General features: G+C 44.8%; 1 protein-coding gene across 1 annotated transcript in view; it reads right to left on the bottom strand.

Moving 5' to 3' along the window:
• Positions 1-23,128, bottom strand: part of CACNG4 (calcium voltage-gated channel auxiliary subunit gamma 4) — a 98,536-nt gene that overhangs the window by 13,115 nt on the left and 62,293 nt on the right. Inside the window, exon 2 of the mRNA XM_081181499.1 lies at positions 5,452-5,535. Coding sequence (XP_081037625.1) covers positions 5,452-5,535 — 84 coding nt within the window. The remainder of the gene's footprint in view (positions 1-5,451; positions 5,536-23,128) is intronic.

The raw sequence follows: 23,128 nt of genomic DNA, 5'->3' as shown, positions 1-23,128 counted from the left end.
GTTTCCCATAGGAATGCATTGAAAATCAACTAATGCGTTCCTAGGGAAACCACCTTCAGACCAGGTCTGGGGACAGTCTGTCCCCCGACCTCTTCTGAAGGCTGGGGGGCTGTTCTGAAGGCTGGCGGTGGGAAAAAAGCCCTTCTTCCCACCTCCCGCCCCGCAAGCTCCGGGGACAGGAGGGCTTTGCTGCCGACCGCCAGCATTTTAAAAGCCCCTGCTGTCCTGGGGCGATTTTAAAATGCTGGTGGGCGGGAGCGAAGTCTCTGCTGTCCCGGGGAGATTTTAAAATGCTGGGGGGTGGGAGCGAACGCTTCGCTCCCGCCCGCCAGCATTTTAAGATCGCCCGGGGCAGCAGAGACTTCTCGCCCAAAGCAAGGGGAGCTCTCCAAAGGGCTCCCCGTGCTTCGGGTGACAGGCTGCCGCCCCAAGCCTCGCGCACCCGGCGGGACCTCCTGCCGGGCGCGCGAGGCTTGCAGACACTCGCCCAAAGCAAGGGGAGCTCTCCGAAGGGCTCCCCGTGCTTCGGGTGACAGGCTGCCGCCCCAAGCCTCGCGCACCCGGCAGGACCTCCTGCCGGGCGCGCGAGGCTTGCAGACACTCGCCCAAAGATTTTAAAATGCTGGGGGTCGGGAGCGAAGCGTTCGCTGCCGACCCCCAGCATTTTAAGATCGCCCGGGACAGCAGAGACTTCTCTGCTGTCCCGGGGAGATTTTAAAATGCTGGGGGTCGGCAGCGAACGCTTCGCTCCCGCCCGCTAGCATTTTAAGATCGCCCGGGGCAGCGGAGAAGTCTCCGCTGTCCCTGGAAGGCAGGCGGGGGGGAGAGCAAAGACTTTTGCCCCCCGCCGGCCTTCAGAAGAGGTCCAGAACCTCTTCTGAAGGCCGGCTGTGGGCGAAAGTCTTTGCTCCCGACCGCCAGCAATTTAAAACAGGTCCCCGGAGATTTCCCTATGGGCTTTCGTCTTGCGAAGCAAGCCCATAGGGAAATTCGTCTTGCGAAGCGCCTCCAAAACAGAAAACCCTTTCGTCTTGCGGGTTTTCCGTCTTGCGAGGCATTCGTCTTGCGGGGTACCACTGTATTTAAACCATAAAGGATCAGCGCCTGGAAGAACAAAAATACAAAGAAACAGCACAGCTCCAAAGGGATAGTAAAGTATTAACTCATAGAAACAATTGTTTTACAAATAATATGGATTTATAAAAATGAAAGAATGTTCCACCTGTGCATTATTCCAGCATTACTGATTGATTCTGACACGGCATTTAATTGTAGTTATCCCCAAGAAGTGTTTGAGTTACTCAATACAATACAGGCTGGATCTACACTCAGGGAAAATCCCACTATAAATAAGTCACAAATTAAACCATTATAACAAAAGGGGGGGGACCACCTCTTTGTAAAACTGCATAGACAAAGTTTTGTGCTCTACGGCACCATCTGGTGTTGCATGCTTATAATGCAGTTATAGCGTTGTAGCATGGCTAATGTAGCTGAGTCCACAGACAAAAATTGGTTAAAACTAGAAAATCAGAATTCAGTTATACTGCCCGCTGCAATAAAATAAGTGAAGTTCAGCGAGGAGAGGGGCTATTTGACCTCAGTTGGAAGGGAGTTCCATAAACCTGAACAGCTATGACTCATGCAAACCTGAACAGCTATGACTGAGCCGTGGGGGGAGGGGAATCCCTAACAGTGACTCCCCCAAAGACCTCAGTGATCCGGCAGGGATGTGATGAGTCAGGTAGTCCTTAAAGTATCCTGGACCCGAATTGTTAAGGACCTTGTAAACTAATACAAGAAATAGTAAACGGAAAACTGCGTCAAGGCCTTTCTAGAGCAATTTTGTGCTCTGGATTCAAGTGCCTAGTGCCAGGTCTGACATTATAAGGAGACTGAAATCCACTGATCAGTGTCCAGGGCAGGCATAGGCAAACTCGGCCCTCCAGATGTTTTGGGACTACAACTCCCATCATCCTTAGCTAACAGGACCAGTGGTCAGGGATGATGGGAATTGTAGCCTTAAAACATCTGGAGTGCCGAGTTTGCCTATGCCTGGTCTAGGGCCAATAGGAGCTCTTCTCCCATCACAAATAGACAAGTCCATGGGGCGGGAGCATTCTGATTCTCTGCCCCACAACATGGTCATCTCCCCTCACTTAGCTATTCAGTGTATAAAAAGTCTACAAAGATTGAACTAGGCGGCATATGTGAGACAGATGTCACACCTAGTTTGGCCCTCAGAGATAATATCGAAATGACTATGCTGTAGAAAATAATAATTTCATAAAACTGTGCTTTGATTATTCCGTTTTCATTTTAATATATGGCCTAGCTAAACTAAAAGGACCTGCTCCTGCCTTTTACAGTACAGAACTTGCTGCTTTTAGGTACTGTGCATAGTGAATGTCTGTTCCAGTACACTGAAGAGAATAAACTGTTAGAATCCATAGATTGGAGGCCATTGTGTGCCTGAAAAGAGAATCAGCTAGGCGTTGCGGTTGTGATTCATCTTGAATTGTTTTGTAGATAGAGGAAAGAAGACATTGGGAGACTTTTAACGAACAAGAAAATTAGTCTTTTAATGCCTCTTATCTTACCACGTTTAAGCTTTCTGAAGAAACGACCATCTTTCTCTAGCATATATCAAAATTTGATAGCTTTTTGCTCCTATTACTAAAATTAAAAATTACTCTCAGCTGACCTGCTTTCAGCTTGACTTGATCCTATGGTTTGTAGGAAAGGAAAGTGTTCTCCTATCGTTCAACATGTGCACTATATCAATTGGCATGGAAAAGGGAGAATATTAGGAGTTAGGGAATCTCTAATTTTCTAAACATATTTTCCCCCTGTTTCAAAAGAATAATCTTTTTGGTTGTACTTAAGTGGCAGTTCTTACTGCAGTTATTGAATGGAACACGTGAAACTTAATAGGATATCTGCAGGCAGGAGAGTTTGTTCTTTTTCCGCTTTAAACTTCAGTTTTTGTCCTATCCTTTCATCTTGAATTCGGAAGAGTGATTTGAAAGCATAATGAAAGCACATGGTTCTGTTTTTCAGCAATCATAAGGACTAGTGGCCCAAGGCCAAACTGGTTGCTGATCTGTGTGCTATATGTCTCTTCACCTCAATATCCTCAATTTTATGACACAGCATGTTATTCCCTTCATATCATTGCCCATACACTTATATCCTCAGATCCAAGCAAGACAGAAAATGACCATTATATTTTTTTGTTAATTAACATCTTACTCTCATTATTAAACTTGAATTAAAAAGGTAAAGGGACCCCTGACCATTAGGTCCAGTCGTGACCGACTCTGGGGTTGTGGTGCTTATCTCACTTTATTTGACTGAGGGAGCTGGCGTACAGCTTCCAGGTCATGTGGCCAGCATGACTAAGCCGCTTCTGGCGAACCAGAGTAGTGCACGGAAATGCCGTTTACCTTCCTGCTGGAGCGTTTCCTATTTATCTACTTGCACTTCGACGTGCTTTTGAACTGCTAGGTTGGCAGGAGCAGGGACTGAGCAACGGGAGCTCACCCTATCGCGGGGATTCAAACCTTCTGATCGGCAAGTCCTAGGCTCTGTGGTCTAACCCACAGTGCCACCCACGTCCCATAAACTTGAATTAGAAGGGAACAAATAAACAGGACTGAATTTCTCCATTCACACAAGTTTAAGCAGCTAAAGAGATGGAATAGATTATTTGGCAACTGTCCTAACTTGGATACACAATTAGAGTTGTACCAATTTATCTGAACAACTTTCAGTTTCATTGTTTATTCTCCCCCTCCTTCCAAGCGCTTTTGGTGCTCTCTTGGGGCATCGGTATTATGGGAGCTGTAACTATCGTATGCAATTAGCTTAAAAAATGACATCTGCTATCAACTGTTAAGTGCCACTTCCTTTCCTCCTACCTTATGCATAAAAAGTCGAGCTTCTAGGGTGTTGTGGAATGTTCACAAACATTCTAACTTCTCCAGCAGAAGCTGCCAGTGACAGAATGCTGAAAAAATATTTAACAAATCTGTGCGGGAAGCGAAAAATCAGTTTGAAAAATAACTTGCTGTGTGGAAGCAAGGATTTGAGGGAAGAAGAAGAGTTTGGATTTGAAATCCCGCTTTATCACTACCCGAAGGAGTCTCAAAGCGGCTAACATTCTCCTTTCTCTTCCTCCCCCACAACAAATACTCTGTCAGGTGAGTGGTGCTGAGAGACTTCAGAGAAGTGTGACTGGCCCAAGGTCACCCAGCAACTGCATGTGGAGGAGCGGAGACACGAACCCGGTTCCCCAGATTACGAGTCTATCGCTCTTAACCACTACACCAAACTGGCTCTCCGGGAAGAAGGGAAAGGAGGATGGTGGGAGCAGAAACTTGGGAGGAAATAGTAGGCACAAAGAATGCTACTATGAACTCAGGGAGATATTTAGGAGCGGGGGACTTCATACAAGGGCAGGAGGGAAATCTGGGGACCAGACTAAACAGACAACTTTATGTGAGGAGAGACAGAGGTAGTAGTGATGGGTGAATGATGCGTATTGTTCTAAATCTGTTGCCCTCCATCTGTCTCGAGAGACAATGGAGTGCACCTCCAGGGGTGAAGCCCTAAGTGACCTCCCTGGGGCACAAGCCTTGGCGGTGTTTATGGAGCTCCTGGGCTTCCCAGATAACAAGACCTCCCTCTCAGCCTCACTGATGTGGTCCAAAGGAAAGCAGAGCAATACGTTTGACACCAGCTTGGCTGCAGGAGTTGCTGGAAGGAGACTTAGGGACTCCACTCTGGATTTGTGTAGGGTTTACTCCTTAGCCTTTTCTTTACCTGAAGAAGTGCCACAACACAGAGGAGATTTAGGGCCCGTTTTCCTTCTCCTAGATGACCTACCTTTCCAGGTTGACAAGCCCCATTTGCCCCTTGTTTAAAACTAGCGAGGCAAATATTTGGTTGCATGTCTCCAAGTTATTAAAGGGACGCAGGTGGCGCTGTGGGTTAAACCACAGAGCCTAGGACTTGCCGATCAGAAGGTCGGCGGTTCGAATCCCCGTGACAGGGTGAGCTCCCGTTGCTCGGTCCCTGCACCTGCCCACCTAGCAGTTCGAAAGCACATCAAAGTGCAAGTAAATAAATAGGTACCACTCCGGTGGGAAGGTAAACGGCGTTTCCGTGTGCTGCTCTGGTTCGCCAGAAGCGGTTTAGTCATGCTGGCCACATGACCCGGAAGCTGAAGATGAGCGTCATAACCCCAGAGTCGGCCACGACTGTACCTAAAGGTCAGGGGTCCCTTTACCTTTACTCCAAGTTATTGAAATCCTATTGCCATTCAGTGCTGCAGGCATCTGGGAAAAGTCCAACAACTTAGGTTTGTTCCTTTATGCATTTTCAGTGTATAAAACTGATTTAAGATGAAGTTAGAACGGCAATGATTAAGATGCTGGATATTTCACTTACGGAGAAGGTATTCAGAGCTGTCATGATCATAATCATTATCTTCAGGGAAGTGGTTAATTCGAAAACAGTGTCCTTTATATATCCCTGGAAGAGAAGAAAAACACAAAAGAAACAGATTGGAGCTTGCTTGGAAGAGGCCTGCCTCACGCCTGCCCTGTCCCCTGCTAAACAAACCAAGAGAAGTTAAAGCTTGCATAAAATGGTTCCTGTGAGACTGGAATCTTAGTCCATCATGACACCTACATATTCCACGGGGGAAGGGAGGATGCAATTTCTGAAAGTAGCTCTGTCTTTTTCATCCAGATCTAGTTCTGCTTTCACATTCCCTTTCCTTTTTACGCTCCTGCTTTTACATTGTTAACTGCATCGCTTGGATTTGCATGACCATGGAGAGAGGGAAAGTTGAATTCAGTTCACATTTAAATGCAAAGTTACAGGATCTGCCCTTTCCAAAGCAATACGGGAACTCAAGGACCGCCGACCAAAAGATAAATAAATGCATATATTAGAGAAAACAACATACAAAAACATGTTACATAAGGGCGAAAGGCTTTGTGAAACTGTACCTTAGGCAAGATTGCATACCAAAATGCTGCTGAATTTTCAGGAGGCCTTTATAAAACAAAACAAAACTGATGTAGAAAGGTGGAGAGGTGAACTTAAGGCTGGAAGAATGAGAGAACCCCAAAGTGACCTGTTCACCCTCCCCATTGCATGTCAACAGCCATGGGGGTGGGCGATACTTCCTCCCTACACTATGGTACTATGGAAAGTTGTCTCTTCCTTTTTGTTTGTTCTACAATGGGTTTCTTCTTCTTCTTCTTTTGAAAAGTTTTTATTGTTAAAATAATTCAGCATTAATGCACACATATTGTGAATATACAAACATACATTTCATACAATCCTTAAAAATGTTCAAACATACCTACACTCAATCCCACAGATAATTCCTTTTCCCATCACCATCCACCACTCCTCACCCCACTTTTGTGTTAGACTTCCAATCTACTCAATTGTAATTTCTTTCCACATCTATTACTTTCTTTCACACATCTTTAACCTAATTTCATGCTTCTTTTTCTATTACACATTGTTATCCATCTTATTTGGTATTCCAGTATTTAAAACGGAACTTGTTTATTCTAATAGGAGTTCTGATTTTTCAATATGGTTTTGCAAGTATCCTTTAAACACCTTCCAGTCCCTGCCTATCTTCTCTTTTGAGATCCTTCCAATTTCTCCCATTGTTTTGGATATACTGTAGTACTCCAATAATTTGGCAAGCCACTCTATTGTTGTCGGCATAATACCACATGTCTCTTCCAAGTTGCACAGAGACATGTTTCATGTGTCTTTCTGCTAGACTGCAGCCTCCTTTGTGCATTACAGTGGTACCTCGGGTTACATACGCTTCAGGTTACAGACTCCGCTAACCTCAGGTTAAGAACTTTGCTTCAGGATGGGAACAGAAATTGTGCTCCGGCGGTGCGGCGGCAGCAGGAGGCCCCATTAGCTAAAGTGGTGCTTCAGGTTAAGAACAGTTTCAGGTTAAGAATGGACCTCCGGAACGAATTAAGTACTTAACCTGAGGTACCACTGTATATATGAAAACGAGTCCCTTGCCGTAGGCCCTGCCCCTGCCTGACACCAAGACACTCCTGCTTGCTAGCCACACTCTCTTGATAGCCACATGTTTAGTATGGACATCTGCAAAAGGGATGTGTGGGCACAGGTCTATGCACATGACAGGTTGACAGGTGTGCCACAAGCCTGGGACCCTGAGGGGCTGGAGCCCAAAGGAGGATGCCACCTCAGGCGCGCAGCTAGCAGGACCTGCTTCCCTCCTACTTATGAAGCCTCTTCAGTGCACCTCTTCCCATCTTTTGTCCTCCATCACCCATCAGCAAAATCATGTCAGAAAAAGGAGAGGTGTCATAATTCGCAGAGCAGAGAGAGAGAGAGAGAGACAAGGCAACATTTTGCTGCTACCCACTCACTGTCCCTCCATCAACCCCCCCCCCCTTGAATATACAATTCCTGGACCTTAAAAAAGGACTAAAACATAGGACCCCTAAGGAGGGGGGGGAGGAGGAGGAGGAGGAGGAGGAGGAGGAGGAGGAGGAGAAGAAGAAGAAGAAGAAGAAGAAGAAGAAGAAGAAGAAGAAGAAGAAGAATTTTTTATTTATACCCCACCCTTCCCAGTTCAAAAACCGGGCTCAGGGCGGCTAACAACAAATTTAAAGCACTTAATTGTAAAAGCAGCATAAAATGCAGTATAAAAACATGAATAACAATAAAATTCAAAGTTCATAAATCAATTTAGGGGAAATAAGCATTAGATAATCACCAGGGCTAGCTGGCTGAATTGGGCCAGCGTGGAGACCAGGGGAGAATTAGCTGTGGGGTCTCAGAGCGGGTAATCTTCATAAAAGGGGAGGGGGAGGGAAGAGAAGGGAAATAAAAGATCAGGCTGAATTCAAATTAAAGGCCAGAAAAAGAAACGAGAAGAAGAAAGGAAAGAGAGAGAAAGGGTGGGGGAAATAAAGAGACAAAAGAAAAGAAACCTTTAAAAAAGATAAAAGGACTTCCAATTTTCCATCTGTTGGTTACAACCCCCCCCCCAAAAAAAAGTATTTAAGACATTCAGTCCATGATAACATCCATCTTCTCCACTTTCTGCTACACTCTTCAGAGTCCTTATTCACATTTCCACCATAATTTTGTGCTACAATTGTGCATTTTCAGCTCATAACAAAGCAGGCCTCCTTTGGGCAGCTCTCCTCCTTGCTGATCTCATGCAGAGGAAGACTGCTCCTTTCCCACTGTTATTTAAGATGGGCTCTAATTTAAGCGTCTAGATTTGAGTGCCAGTTTTGTGAGTCTCTGTCAGAAGACATTTAATGCTGTCATTACAACGTAAGCCATGCGCCAGGTGATTCAAGCTGTCCATAGAACGTGCGGTGCACAAATTGGAAGCATCACATGGCGGCTTTAATAACGTAGGTGGTCAGGGTGAAGGCAGCTGCCAGAGGTGGAAAGGAGAAGGGGAGAGAACATCAGGAGGCAAAACACACATTGATTTGGTACTGATGCTCTGAAAGCAGGCAGTTGCTGCGTAGGGCAGGAAATTAAGCTTTCTTGAGGAAAAATACACAGAGGATAAGTGGTTGCCATCAGCCATTTGCTGTCTGGCACCTGGTGAGTTGTGAAACTTACTCAAGTGCCTGTCCACATGCCGCTTATCTGCACACGTTCTGTCTTTGAGGCCTAGCTTTACAAAGTAGCATTTTACCAGAAAGTTTCACCTCACGCGGTGAAACGGGAGGCTCTGCCCCTTCCCACTGCCTATGGAGCCACTGCGAGGCGACTGGAAGCCATTTTCAATTAACTGCAGTTAGCACTGAGCCAAAACCCTAAACTGTGGTTAATTATAACTATGGTTTATTGAAAGGCATCTTCATAAGCAATGGTTTGCAGCTGGCTTGTTTCGGTAAACCACAGTTCAGAGTGAACACAATTTAGGAAAGCGTCTGGTGAGTCTGAGGCTTGTTCATGTAACTATAAACTGTAGGTCTTTATCATGTCTAAATGCAGGGCTGTCTTAAGGATATGTGGCGCCAGGGTGCAAAGGTCCCCCTGCCCCCCCCCGGTTGCCCAGTCCCAGGTGCGCAGGAGGGCAGAGCTGGCTGGCTGCCTCAGTGTCTTGCTGGCTCGGTCGCCCCCGAACTTGCAGTGCAGCAGAAGAGCCCATTGTGGTGCTCCGACCAACGGGCGAGCTCTTCCCCGGACTCAACTCTCGGGCCCCGGACTCTCGGCCTGGCACCCCTGAGAGCCTGGGGCCCGGGTGCCCCGCACCCCTAGCACCTATGGGTAAGACGGCCCTGTCTAAATGGAGCCCCTGGCACTTCCTTGTAATTACAGAGTTGGATTGAAATATTTAAGCACCTTGGATTGATTCCTATGGCTTTGCAAGCAGAAGGCACCTCACACAATCAATGTTTTATTGAAATCAATATCTTCCCCATCTGCAGCTCCTAGGAGAGATGCCCTCATAGAGCCTATCCAGAGAATTGGGAGTCCTCCTGAACAGTGTGGGCTGTCTTGTTGGGGCTGAATGAGAGGCGAAATAACCCCTGAAATCAGGCAAAGGAATCTTGCAGCTGCAGAGCTCTGCTTGTACCGGATTTTCCTACCCAATTTCAGGTGATTTCCCCTTCTCATTGCAAGCCACATAACAGTACAGTCCACACCATTTAGGAAGAGCGTCTCCAACCTACTGGAGGAGCTTCTCAAGGAGTGGGAGAGGGAGGAGGGCAAGATAAAATTTGGTCGGGCAAGCTGCCTTCCACTCTTGCAGTCATTAGATTTCGATCCGCTAATTTTCTTTCTGGTGTTATGTCAGATACCGTACAAGCTGAAGCTTAAAACTGAGCCTGTGCCTTCATTCTGGTGATTCACCAAGAAGGCTAACTATGATCTGAAAGAGGTCTCGCTTATGCGGATGCAAAAATGCTGGGATTCCTTTGCATCTGACCCTCACGAGACAAGAAATACAGGCCTCTGCTGTTAGAAGCTTGCTTGCTTCTCCCCCGGTCAGCCCGTCCCTTGGGCTCTGAGATTAGTGGGTTGATCAATCAGTGCTGAAGGAAGAGGGCTTGCAGACAGTGTACATGTGCAGCCTGCAGATGCTGGTGACATGATTGTGGAAATCGTCAGGGGGTGAACAGAGCGTAGCAGTGAGAAGAACGACAAGCGTTTGGGAGTTACCGACAATGTCTGTTCTTGCTGTGTTTGTAATTCTAATATTTGACTGAGTGCAGGATTTGAGGCTGACGCTTCCCATTTTGTTTGTAGAGGTGACCAGAAACATGTATGGTAACAATTTGGCTCCTTCCTGTGGTGCTAGAATTCTTCCCAATTCCCTGACCACTGGCAGCAGTGACTGCCATTGTAATGGCCAACAGCCTTTCCTCCTTAGTGCCAAAAAAAGGTACTGGGTGGCAGGTGTTGTTAAAGACATGGGGCATTGCTCTCCTTGCTTTCCTAGTTCAGGATGCTGCTTTCCTTGCAGTGGCACAAAATGTTGCTAATAATAATAATAATAATAATTTATTTATACTCCCACCCATTTGGCTGGGTTTCCCCAGCCACTCTGGGCAGCTCCCAACAGAATATTAAAAACACAACAAAACATCAAACATTAAAAACTTCCCTAAACTGGTCTGCCTTCAGGTGTCTTCTGAAAGTCAGATAGTTGTTTATTTCCTTGACATCTGATGGGAGGGCGCCACTACCGAGAAGGCCCTCTGCCTGGTTCCCTGTAACCTCACTTCTCGCAGGGAGGGAACTGCCAGAAGCCCCTTGGAGCTGGACCTCAGTGAATGATGGGTGTGGAGACGCTCCTTCAGGTATACAGGGCTGAGGCCGTTTAGGGCTTTAAAGGTCAGCACCAACACTTTGAATTGTGCTCGGAAACGTACTGGGAGCCAATGCACTACTCTGCGCAAGGTCCAGTTGTACTGGCTTGTAACCAGAAATGTTATGGCGAGGCAGCTTACGGACATACTTGGAGATCCATCGTAAAACAATGTGAAACTGGAAGAAGTTGAATATGTTGAAAGTTCTTTAATGTGTTAATTTAGAAAGGGAGACTGATATATGTCTAAAAAGTATAGAGCCCCCCCCCCCAATCCTGTCCTGTTTTCACTCATGGCAGTACTGCAGTTGTATGTCCCAAACGTAGAACCTGATCCTGTCAATCCATTTCACTGCTTATACAGAGGGCTCTGGTTGATAGTGTTGGCAGATGCAATATAACTTTTTATATTGCAATAAATTATGAAGACTGCTGAGCTCGGCTATTGATATAATATACCAACTCACACTAGGGATGGATAACTTGAGGTCCTCCTGAGGTTGCTTGCCTCCAACTCCCATCAGCCCTAGTCACCATAGTTGAAGGTCAGGGATAATTCAGGTTGTAGCTCAGCAACATCTAAAGGACCACAGGTAGGACACCTGCCCGGATTACCAAGAGGTGGTTGTTGTTTTTTAAAGAGATTGTGGTAATAATCAATATTATTAAATGACTAACAGTTCTAAGCCTTTGCAGATAGCATACTCTCCAACATTTCCCTGATGAAAATTGGGATGCCCTATTCCAATAATAATAATAATAATAATAATAATAATAATAATAATAATACCACCATACCCATTTGACTGGGTTGTCCCAGCCACTTGGGGCAGCTTCCAACATATATATAAACATAACAAAATATTAAATATTTTTTTTAAAAAAACGTTTCCTATAGAGGGCTGCCTTCAGATGTCTTCTAAAGGTTGTACAGTGGTGCCTCGCAAGACGAAATTAATCCGTTCCTCGAGTCTCTTCGTCTAGCGGTTTTTTCGTCTTGCGAAGCAACCCTATTAGCGGCTTAGCGGATTAGCGCTATTAGCGGTTTAGCGGCTATTAAAGGCTTAGTGGCTATTAAAGGATTAGCGGATTAGCGGCTAAAAGGCCATTAGCGGCTTAGCAGCTTAGAAAAAAGGGGGGCAGCGAAAAAAATTGGAACACTTGCAAGACGTTTTTGTCTTGCAAAGCAAGCCCATAGGGAAAATCGTCTTGCGAAGCAGCTCAAAAACGGGAAACCCTTTCGTCTAGCGGGTTTTCCGTCTTGCGAGGCATTCGTCTTGCGGGGCACCACTGTATAGTTACCAATCTCCTTGGCTCAGGGGCCACAAAGCCCCATACCCTCCAACATTTCTCTGGTGAAAACTGGGATGTCCTAAGGAAAAGCCTTAAGGAAAAGCGGGTGGTGCTGTGGGTTAAACCACTGAGCTTCTTGGACTTGCTGATCGGAAGGTTGGCGGTTCAAATCCCCGTGACGGGGTGAACTCCTGTTGCTCGGTCCCAGCTCCTGCCAACCTAGAAGTTTGAAAGCACGGCAGCTCAAGTAGATAAATAGGTACCGCTCCAGCGGGAAGGTAAACAGCATTTCCGTGCGCTGCTCTGGTTTTGCCAGAAGCGGCTTAGTCTTGCTGGCCACATGACCCGGAAAAATTGTCTGCATAAGCAGACAAATGCCGGCTCCCTTGGCCCTTAAAGCGAGATGAGCGCCGCAACCCCAGAGTCGTTCGCGACTGGACTTAACTGTCAGGGGTTCCTTTACCTTTACCTGTAAGGAAAAGCAGGGCATTCCAGGATCTGATCAGAAACTGGGATGGCTTCTGTAAATCAGGGACTGCTCCTGGAAAATAGGGGCACTCGGAGGGTCTGAATTAGGATGAGACCTTCTGAAAGATATATTATACATTTTCCTAGTGGGTGGGCTTTGCCTCTTCTCTGAAGCATGAAGCTCCATGTGAAACAAGATATCTGCTACTATGTGTTGGGTTTTTTGCCTAATTAAAATGAAGCAGACTGCCACCAGGTAGCAACAGAAAATATACTGGCAGACACCAGATTCAACATTATGAGTCTTTGCTGCTTGAAGTGGTTCGTTCCCTCTGGAGTAACAAATCTCTTGCATACACACAGTGGCTTGCATATAATAGCACCTCCAGGCACAGTTTACACAACAAAAAAGTATATGGCAATTTTGTTTAGCTTAATCGTGTTTTTTTAATACTTCCTATCTGATCTGAGACTTTGTGGTTGTTGTTTTTTGTTAGGACTAAAGTTTTTTGATGGCTGTTCCATTCATCAAAAATAACATTTAAGTAAGTGCTACAGCACTATGTGGGAATTGGACAAATCATTTTGAATCTGTCAATCACAGTTTATCTGGTTCCTTTTTTCCATTCTTAGGTCCAATTCACCACATTTCTGCATCAGTTTGTGATTTTTTAATTTAAGTTCTCCTGAAAATTCACCAGCATTTTAATGTGAATTCCCCCCTCTAACACATTTTGTATGTAATTCCCCCTAATATAATGCAGTTCATATTTATGAACATATGCATTTTGGTATACAGTCCCCCCCATCTTTCTTCCCCCCCAAAAAAAAATATAGTTAAGGTTTTCAGTTATATACATTTCAATAGTTTTACAGTCATTTTAACATTTCAAAACTCGACTTCCTTCCTCCTCTTTCTGTGGTTCCTTAAGTTTATTTTATCATTTCCTGCATATTCTCAATTAACTCAACTTATTCATCTACTTTATTCATCTACTTTAATTGTTTACACTTATGAAACTGGAGGTTACTACAATAATCCTGTCAATGTCCTTATCTGTTTACAATTTATTTGTACATATTCAATAAACCATTTCCATTCTTTTATAAAAATAATTGTTATTTTGATTTCTTATTTTTCCAGCAAGTCTGCATAGGCCAGTTTCTGCATAGGCCATAAGTTTCTGTATCCATTCTTCTTTCGCTGGGACTGCTTCTTTGCATTTTGGGGCAAATAACATTCTTGCTTCTGTAGTCGCATACATGAATAAATTTCTATACTGTTTTGGTAGTTCTATCCCTATAATTCCTAGAAAAAAAGGCTTTTGGGTTTTTTTGTTTTTGTTTTACAAATGTTATTTTAAACATCTTTCAATTCATTATATTTTGGTATACAGTTTTTTGGTATACAGTTGGAGAACTGTATCGCAAGAAATCCTGAGAAGTGTGAATTTCAAAGCTGTTTTTCAGTTCACACATTGTTTCAGGAAGCCGTAATTAGGTCGATTCACATTAAAAGGCAAAACAGACTGAATTTCCTCCCCATTCATAATGTTATGTAATGCTTTTTCATAACATTACCAAAGCAACACTTACCTGTCACAAAGCATTGTATTATTATTTTTTCAACTACACAAATGTTCTGCTAGGTCAGTTAATGTGTCTAGCAACTCCTAAAACACATCCTCAGTATTTCTACCTCATCATTTCTCTGAAGAAGCATACCATTCTCCAACCAATTTAGCTTATACTGTCTGTGTACATGTAAACACACACCTACACAAATACCCCTTTGCACAGAAAACCCTCCTGCTGTTAGACTGTAGAGGTGGCATAATATTTCCACGCTGTCCTGAGCTCATATGCAGCCATGCATATTAGTTCCGTAAACTGATTGATGAAAGTCGAAAACTGCAAAGTCTTATTATGACTAGAAACAAAATTCTAGCCTTTTGGAAATCAGGCTCATTCCTGGTGAAAGCAAAAACAGTTTACACACCCTCTCCTAAAAGTGCATTAAACACAACTTCAAAACTTAAAAACTCCCAACAAAAACCCCGAAACCACATGTACATATAGGTTGTTCTTTACTATCAAGAAGATGAAGGCATAAAGGTAAAGGTAAAGGGACCCCTGACCATTAGGTCTAGTCATGACCGACTCTGGGGTTGCAGTGCTCATCTCGCTTTATTGGCTGACAGAGCCGGCGTACAGCTTCTGGGTCATGTGACCAGCATGACTAAGCCGCCTCTGGCGAACCAGAGCAGCGCACGGAAATGCCGTTTACCTTCCCGCCGGAGCGGTACCTATTTATCTACTTGCACTCTGACGTGCTTTCGAACTGCTAGGTTGGCAGGAGCTGGGACTGAGCAACAGGAGCTCACCCCATCACGGGGATTCGAACCGCCGACCTGATCGGCAAGTCCTGGGCTCTGTGGTTTAACCCACAGCACCACCCGCAATTGCTAATGACTACATGGTTTTATGTCTTTTCATGTTGTGGGTGTGGTGGCAAGATATGGAAAGGCGGCATACAAATTATGATGACACAAAACCACAAGTTTCAGAACTTTCAATAATACCTATTGTAAAGGAGTCATTTTATGGGTTAAAATTATATATGGGTTCAAAACACGCGTTGGGCAGAAGATTCCTGCATTGCAGGGGGTAGAACAAGATGTTCGCCGTGGCCCCTTCCAACTTTACTTTCTATGATTCTATGATGGTTTACCTTAACTGCTGGTTGGCTGCAACCCAACAAACACTTACAATATTACAATAGATTGTGGGAAGGGCTTTGTGTCTGTTGGTTGTCTTGAGGTGTTAACTGTTTTTTGTGTGTGTGTTCTTTCACTAGTAAAACCAATTACACTTGTCATGTCCTCCTATATATTACTGCTATTTCTTTGCACCTAAAAGGGACAGAGGATCATTTCATCTGCCAAGCATTTGCTTCTCTTAAAAACCTCAAGTTGAGAGTGTGATCTGCTGCATATGAACTAAATCCTTTTTATATGTGACCTACTTCATTTTGCATTCATCATTGTCTCGGGTTGATTCCAGGCAGCGTGAACAGCAGGGTCTTTCTGAGACCTTCATTATCTTTGCTGGGACTTTTGTAAATGGAGCGGCGTTTACCGGGGGTGTTTGCAGTAGATACTTCATTGCCCACCTAGCATGTTGGAACCTTGCTTTCCATTTACTGAAGACACATCAAGAGACAGCCTATGCAGAAACCCGTCATGGCTCATTGCATGTAATGAGATTATTGATTTTAGCCTCAGTCTAAAAGTGAGCACACGCACAATGATTATCCTGCGATAATTCTTCTCAGTAGCTTCCTTGTCACTTTTAAAATTCATCTGCACACCTTTTTTTTAAAAAAATACAAAAAGCTAATCCTGGGGTTTGGTAGAATGATATCACAGAAAGGAAAATTCGTGGAAGAAAAAGTGTGCCAGCATTGGTGGTGGGTGGAATTCAACCATATCCCAGAGCAGATTTGGGATATAATAATAATAATAATAATAATAATAATAATAATAATAATAATAAAATAATAATTATTATTTATACCCCACCCATCTGGCTGAGCTTCCCCAGCCACTCTGGGTAGCTTTCAACAAAATATTAAAATACCGTAATACAACAAACATTAAAAGCTTCCCTAAACAGGGCTGCCTTCAGATGTCTTCTAAAAGTCTGGTAGTTGTTGTTCTCTTTGACATCTGGTGGGAGGGCACCACTACCAAGAAGGCCCTCTGCCTGGTTCCCTGTAACTTGGCTTCTCGTATTGAGGGAACTGCCAGAAGGCCCTTGGCGCTGGATCTCAGTGTCCGGGCTGGACGATGGGGGTGGAAACGCTCCTTCAGGTATACTGGGCCGAGGCCGTTTAGGGCTTTAAAGGGATGGAAAGTTTTGTGGTGCAAACAAAATTCATTCTGCCAGAGGTGTGGCATGAGGGGTTCCAGGGGAGCCGTGGCCCTGGGTGCACAATATTTGAGGGGACACGAACCAGGTGCTCCCAGGTGCCCCCAATGTGGCTTGGCACAGGGCTGTGTCGGCCGACTGGGCTCACCACTCCGTGTGGGCAGGCAAGCGGCTCAGCATAGCCCCGCTTTGCTCCAGTGGGGGGGGGGGTGAGGGCTGGGCTAACACTCACCTGGCACCCCCAGTGTGTGTGCATGTGCATCCCCACCCTGGACGCCAGCAACCGATGTTGCAATGCTGCATTCTGATCTCCTAAAATCCCAGTTATATTACACTAAAACAGATTCACTGAAGCTCAGAATTCAGCTGTATCTCATCTCTTCCATTGCCCCATTTATTAGAAAATGCATTCCATGTTGGAATTCTGACCCCAAACTGCTTGGCCTCCATTGCACATCCATTTCTAATTCTGATACATTCCCTTCTGAAATAATCTTTTTCTCCCAGATCTATCGGGTCTTTGAGAAGGGGTTGAGAAGCTTGCCTCCTCTCATTTCAGCTGAATGTTTCCTTGTGAGCCTTTTCTGCCACAAAGGCTCACTGTCAGAAGCTATTATATCTTTACCCCTGTTATCTTCCCCTTCACATCTTTCTTTTCTTTTTATATATATATAAAATGTTTACTTCAAATGCTCTTTAACACCTCACTGTATCCACGCTGGCTGCATTGTAGCACAGTGGGATGTAACTTAGAGATCTCTCTTGCCCCATTTACTGGATATGATTGCTTTGTCATTTTGACCCCCAAAGTTGTAAATTGGCTCATGATGACAAGAAGGGCTAATCTCTTTTACATATGTACATCCAGGGCTTTTTTTTCCCAGCCGGAACTTGCCGGAACTTAGTTCTGGAACTTCTCAGGTGGGCGCCATTGCCATCACGGTGTTCCGTTGCACCAGAATCGGTTTAGTCACGCTGGCCAAATGACCTGGAAAGCTGTCTGTGGACAAACGCCGGCTCCCTCGGCCTGAAAGCGAGACGAGTGCCGCAACCCCATAGTCGCCTTTGACTGGACTTAACCATCCAGGGGTCCTTTACCTATCTCGGACGCACAACTCTCGCAGACATAAAGAGCAACAGGCTACAGCTGAAATCCAACAGACACTTGGGAATAACTTCCACAAAGGTAGTCGCCTTAGTCTGTGTTAGCAAAACAATGAAGAGGCTTGTAGCACCTTACAGACAAACATATTTGTTATGGCAGCACTTAGAAATCTTATGACATAATAAATCTGTTAGTTTTTAAGCTGCCAGCAGCCTTTGTTGTTTGTTCTTGGGGAAAGTCCAACTGATGTAAATAGGGCTCATTTCTGAGTAAACTTGCTGGGCTGCAGATCCATTGCTTATTTACATTCCTACACTGCCCTTTGTCCAAGCAGATCCCAGGACAGTGTACAATAATGCCAACAGCAATAACAATAAAACACAATAAAAGCGATACATAATGTGTTGTGCTCATGAGTTCCCTGTTCTCTTTAATGCTCTATCAGCTTATGTAGTTGAAGCATGGCAACCCCTTTGATTTCTACCCCCCTCAATACAAAAAGAAAACACACTAAATTAGAATTAACACTGTTTGATTCAATTGAGCCTAAGCAACAGTCACTTAAATAGTGCAAAAACAATATGGCTACACCCTTGTCCACACTAACCTGCAATTAAGAGCCACTTCACACTTTGAATTTTTATATCAGAAGCATGCTTGAGTTTAAGTAGGAAAACATAAATTGAATCATCAATAGTAAAAAAAAACAAAAAAGCACATGTATGTCTAAATTTTCAAGTTTCTTGCTAATGAACTCCATGGGAGAGACCCAGTCCTTTTCTTGATTGGCACATCAATTTTTTAAAAATGTACTGTATGCAACTGATATTAATACCATTCCATCAATAAAAGTTGGGGGCTTTGGGGACCTGAGTCTTATTGGATTAAATGAGGCAATCCCCCAAGTAAACATGTTTATGGTTGGTCAATGAAGTCATTCTCTTACTAAACATGGAATAGCTTTGGGCTGATCTGTACTTGCTGCTTTGGCCTAAAAACACAAATTACATTACACTGCTAATGCATGCTATATCGAAAGATTATTCTTTCTGCAATTGTTTCCATGGGCAACATTGGTTCAGAGTTGGACCAGTGTTGCCATAAGCATGATTGCAGAAGGATAGTCTCTTGGTTAACAGGGACTGGCAATGTAATTGATGTATGTTCAAAGTAGCTTCACACTTAGAAAGATGTTTGTAATATGTGACAACACCCAAAATGTGATGAGGGCATCCTATTGGCTTGCCATGTTATGCGTGGGCCAACCTTCTCTAATGGGTAGGTTTGGTTCATTCCTTCTATGCTTTCATTCTTCAAAGATTACCTTCAGGATCTTTTGTTATCATATCACCATTTTAATTGGTCTTTCCTCCCCCTTCTGACTCAACATCTTTTTGTGCTCCCTCCATGTCTATAACTTGATAGGAACTAGTTACAGATAGGTAGCCGTGTTGGTCTGCCATAGTCAAAATAAAAAAAATCCTTCCAGTAGTACCTTAAAGACCAACGAAGTTAGTTCTTGGTATGAGCTTTCGTGTGCATGCACACTTCTTCAGATACACTGAAACAGAAGTTGCCAGATCCTTCTATATAGTGAGAAGGTGGGGAGGGGTATTACTCAGAAGGCTGGTGGGAATGGATTCTTATCTCATTATACATGACTAAGCCATTTTTCACCTTCTCACCCCTTGCCTTTTCCTGTAAGACCTATTGCAGTCGTTAAGAGTCGTCAAGAGGCTCATCTCAGCTACCTGCCAATCTCCCATTCCCACCACCCTTCTGAGTAATACCACTCCCCACCTTCTCACTATATAGAAGGATCTGGCAACTTCTGTTTCAGTGTATCTGAAGAAGTGTGCATGCACACAAAAGCTCATACCAAGAACTAACTTCGTTGCTCTTTAAGGTGCTACTGGAAGGAATTTTTTTTTATTTTGATAGGAACTGTTGATACAACAGCTTTTTGTTGATGGAGGAAACACTCTATTCCCCCTAATACTTCTGGTGTCAGGCAGCAGAGGAAGCAAGCCCCACTGCAGGTTGCCAGGAGCAGGTAAGACAAGGAAACGTCCTTACCATTTAGTCAATATTTACAGAGAGAGGCTTGGAACGCAGCCTCTTAGAATAATGGCGTTGTCCTGAGTGACTCCCCACCTGCTTTTCCTCCCACTTCCTCATTTGTCATCATCTCCCCTATGGGTGGCGCTGAGGGCCCTTGGCTTCTGAGATCTTTGCTCTACTACCTTCAAGGCTCGCTGGGTTCTGGAGGTTGGGGTTGGGTCTGGAATGCTTTCTAAAGCCACTGTGTCCATCAGCTGTTGCCCTCCTGGTGCTTCTTCCACCTCCTTCTCCTCTCCCATTACAGTGATGCCCCGCAAGACGAATGCCTCGCAAGACGGAAAACTCCCTAGACAAAAGAGTTTTCCGTTTTGGAGGTGCTTCGCAAAACGAATCTCCTATGGGCTTGCTTCGCAAGACAAAAATGTCTTGCGAGTTCCTGCGGTCCCCCCCTTTTTCTAAGCTGCTAAGCCGCTTATCAGCTGATCCGATAAGCCGATAAGCCGCTAAAAGCCGCTAATAGCGCTAATCCGCTAATCCGTCAGTGGGCTTGCTTCGCAAGACGAAAAAACCGCTAGACGAAGAGAATCACAGAACAGATTCTTTTCGTCTTGTGAGGCACCACTGTATTTTCCAGCTTTCCCCCTCATCTTCCTCTGAGCTGTGATCTCCCTCAAACCCCTGTTGTAATTCTGAACTTTGCCCATGGAGTTTTCTTGGCAGGGATACTGGAGTGGCTTGTCGGTTCCTGCTCCAGGTGGATCACGTTTGGTCAAAACTCTCCACCATGACCTGTCCATCTTGGGTTGCCCTGCACGGCATAGCTCATAGCTTCTCTGAGTTATTCAAGCCCCTTCGCCACGGCAAGGCAGTGATCCATGAATGAAGCTATGGTTTTTCCAGTAGTGGTGTATGGAAGTGAGAGCTGGACCATAAAGAAGCCTGATCGCCGAAAAATTGATGCTTTTGAATGATGGGGCTGGAGGAGACTCTTGAGAGTCCCATGGACTGCAAGAAGATCAAACCTATCCATGCTTAAGGAAATCAGCCCTGATTGCTCACTGGAAGGACAGATCCTGAAGCTGAGGCTCCAATACTTTGGCCACCTCATGAGAAGAGAAGACTCCCTGGAAAAGACTCTGATGCTGGGAAAGATTGAGGGCACAAGGAGAAGGGGACGACAGAGGACGAGATGGTTGGACAGTGTTCTCGAAGCTACCAGCATGAGTTTGACCAAACTGTGGGAGGCAGTGGAAGACAGGAGTGCCTGGTGTACTCTGGTCCATGGGGCCATGAAGAGTCAGACATGACTAAACGACTAAACAACAACAACAATTCTGAACTCTCTTCTTCTTCTCTGGAAGGGTCAGGCTGGGGAGGCGGTCTCCACCATTCCTCCTCTGCCCAGTCCCTGTCACCTGGAGTCTTCATCACTTGATCTTCCTAGTAAGCATTGGAAGGGACCTGTAACTCTTCACTGCTTGAGTGGAAAAGATATATCTATGTTCTTAGACCCAGGAATGGATTGATCTTGATTTCAGTGTCGCATTCTGACACTAAGCAGAGCCTTATGACTTTGTGGCTTCCAGTACTTGAGAAAGCAGACCTGGGATGAACATATCCTTGCATCACAGTTCTAAGTATGTGAGAATGGCGCCTCCTGCAAAGGAGGGTACGTGCTCCATGAATTTGGAAAAATGCAGGAGCTTGGCACCATCACCACAAACTTTATTGCACTAGCCAAAGGCCATGGCACCAGCCAAAAACATCGACAGTCACTCCGTATGCAATAAAACCACAGTCAAATCTGCTAAAATTCTTTGTTACATAGGATAAAAAGTAAAAGGAGCTTGGTGTGGCTTCACCTGTCTACTGAAAAATATTTTCAGAACAACTAAAAATGCTTTTTCTTAAAAAAACAACAACCAAGAACTTTCCAGTTTTAAAAATCCATTAAGTAAAAAGCAGGATGAAATTATGGTTTACAAATACTATTTATGCACACGTAGGCATAGTAACCAGTGCTTTCAAATGACCCTGAAATGAAAGTTGTGCAGCCTCTCACAATGCTGTGCAGTGCTTCGATGTGTATGGAAAGCAAATTCACAATGGCAGTAAAATGCAATGCGGTACACTATTCGTAGCCTTGCTGTGCTAATTTAACAGGTGCTGTTAGAGAGCAATAACAAGATGGCTGCATACTGCCTCTGGTATCAGAGGTGGAATGCTTCTCAATACCAGTGGCTGGGGAGCGCAAGTGGGGAGAATGGTGTGGCATTGGCCTCTGCTTGAAGGCTTCCTGTAGGCATCTGGTTGGCCACTGAGAGAACAGAAAACTGGATTAAGTTAAGCCTTTGGGGTGATCCATCAGCACTCTTCTTATATTATATCCTCAACAGAGAGCCCTGGGAGACTGAAACATGCTCTCACTAGTTTCTGAAGGCGGACTTGTTTTATGTCTGCATCCACATTATTATTTTGTGTAGAAGCTGCTCCTTCTGCAAGTCTACCAGATACACATAAGAAAACCCTGAAATATCAAACTTTGTCTGATGAAGCCACGAGTGGTAGTCTCCTTGCTTGATGAAGCATCCATATCCTTCGAGTGACAATCCGTGTTTATTTCCATGCTGTCAAACTGTGTCCCGAACCCAGTGAGACAGCAGTACTGGAGTTCTCCCTCCCTTTGGGATGGGCTGTCATCCATTTGGTTTCATGTCCTCCAGACTCTCATCCCTTCTCTCTCATTAATATGGTGATCACCCATGATCTGATGGGCTTGTCTCTATAGCCTGCATCAAGGCCCATCATTTCTTCAGAAGAAAAGATAAATGAATTGACAGCTGTGTCGTTCCAGAAGTCATCCTTGTTTTCTCTATTCAGGCACCAGTCATGGCTTGCCACCTTCTGAAGCGCACAGTGCGCACTGTTACTTTCGCATTTCCCTGTTTTCTTTTGTTTTCATACATGTCTTGAAGCCATCTGCCTCCACCTCCTGCTTTGCAGCTCAGAGCCAAGCAAAATGTCTCCTTCCATACATGGGTGCTTGCAGACAATACTCCGTCCATCCTGACTCCCTGCCCAGCAGCACGTTCTAAGTGGGATTATGCAACTGCTGCCTGCCAGGATGTACAGAGTACACAAGCCACACCTGCACATTGCCACCATTGGAAGCAACAGCCATCTGGTGGGTGAACTCCGAATGCAATGGGAGGCAGTAGTCATAGGTCTTCCCTCTGTCTATGCTGCAATGCTACAACTCTCATTCTTTCAAGTAGCTAGTACAGTGGTACCTTGGGTTACAGACGCTTCAGGTTACATACGCTTTAGGTTACAGACTCTGCTAACCCAGAAATAGTACTGTGGGTTAAGAACTTTGCTTCAGGATGAGAACAGAAATCGTGCAG

The sequence above is a fragment of the Podarcis bocagei genome (genome assembly GCF_964188305.1).
Source record: "Podarcis bocagei genome assembly, chromosome: 2".
In the NCBI taxonomy this organism is placed as follows: Eukaryota; Metazoa; Chordata; class Lepidosauria; order Squamata; family Lacertidae; genus Podarcis; species Podarcis bocagei.
The sequence above is the reverse complement of the archived record's forward strand: the minus strand, read 5'-3'. Positions and strand labels throughout refer to the sequence as shown.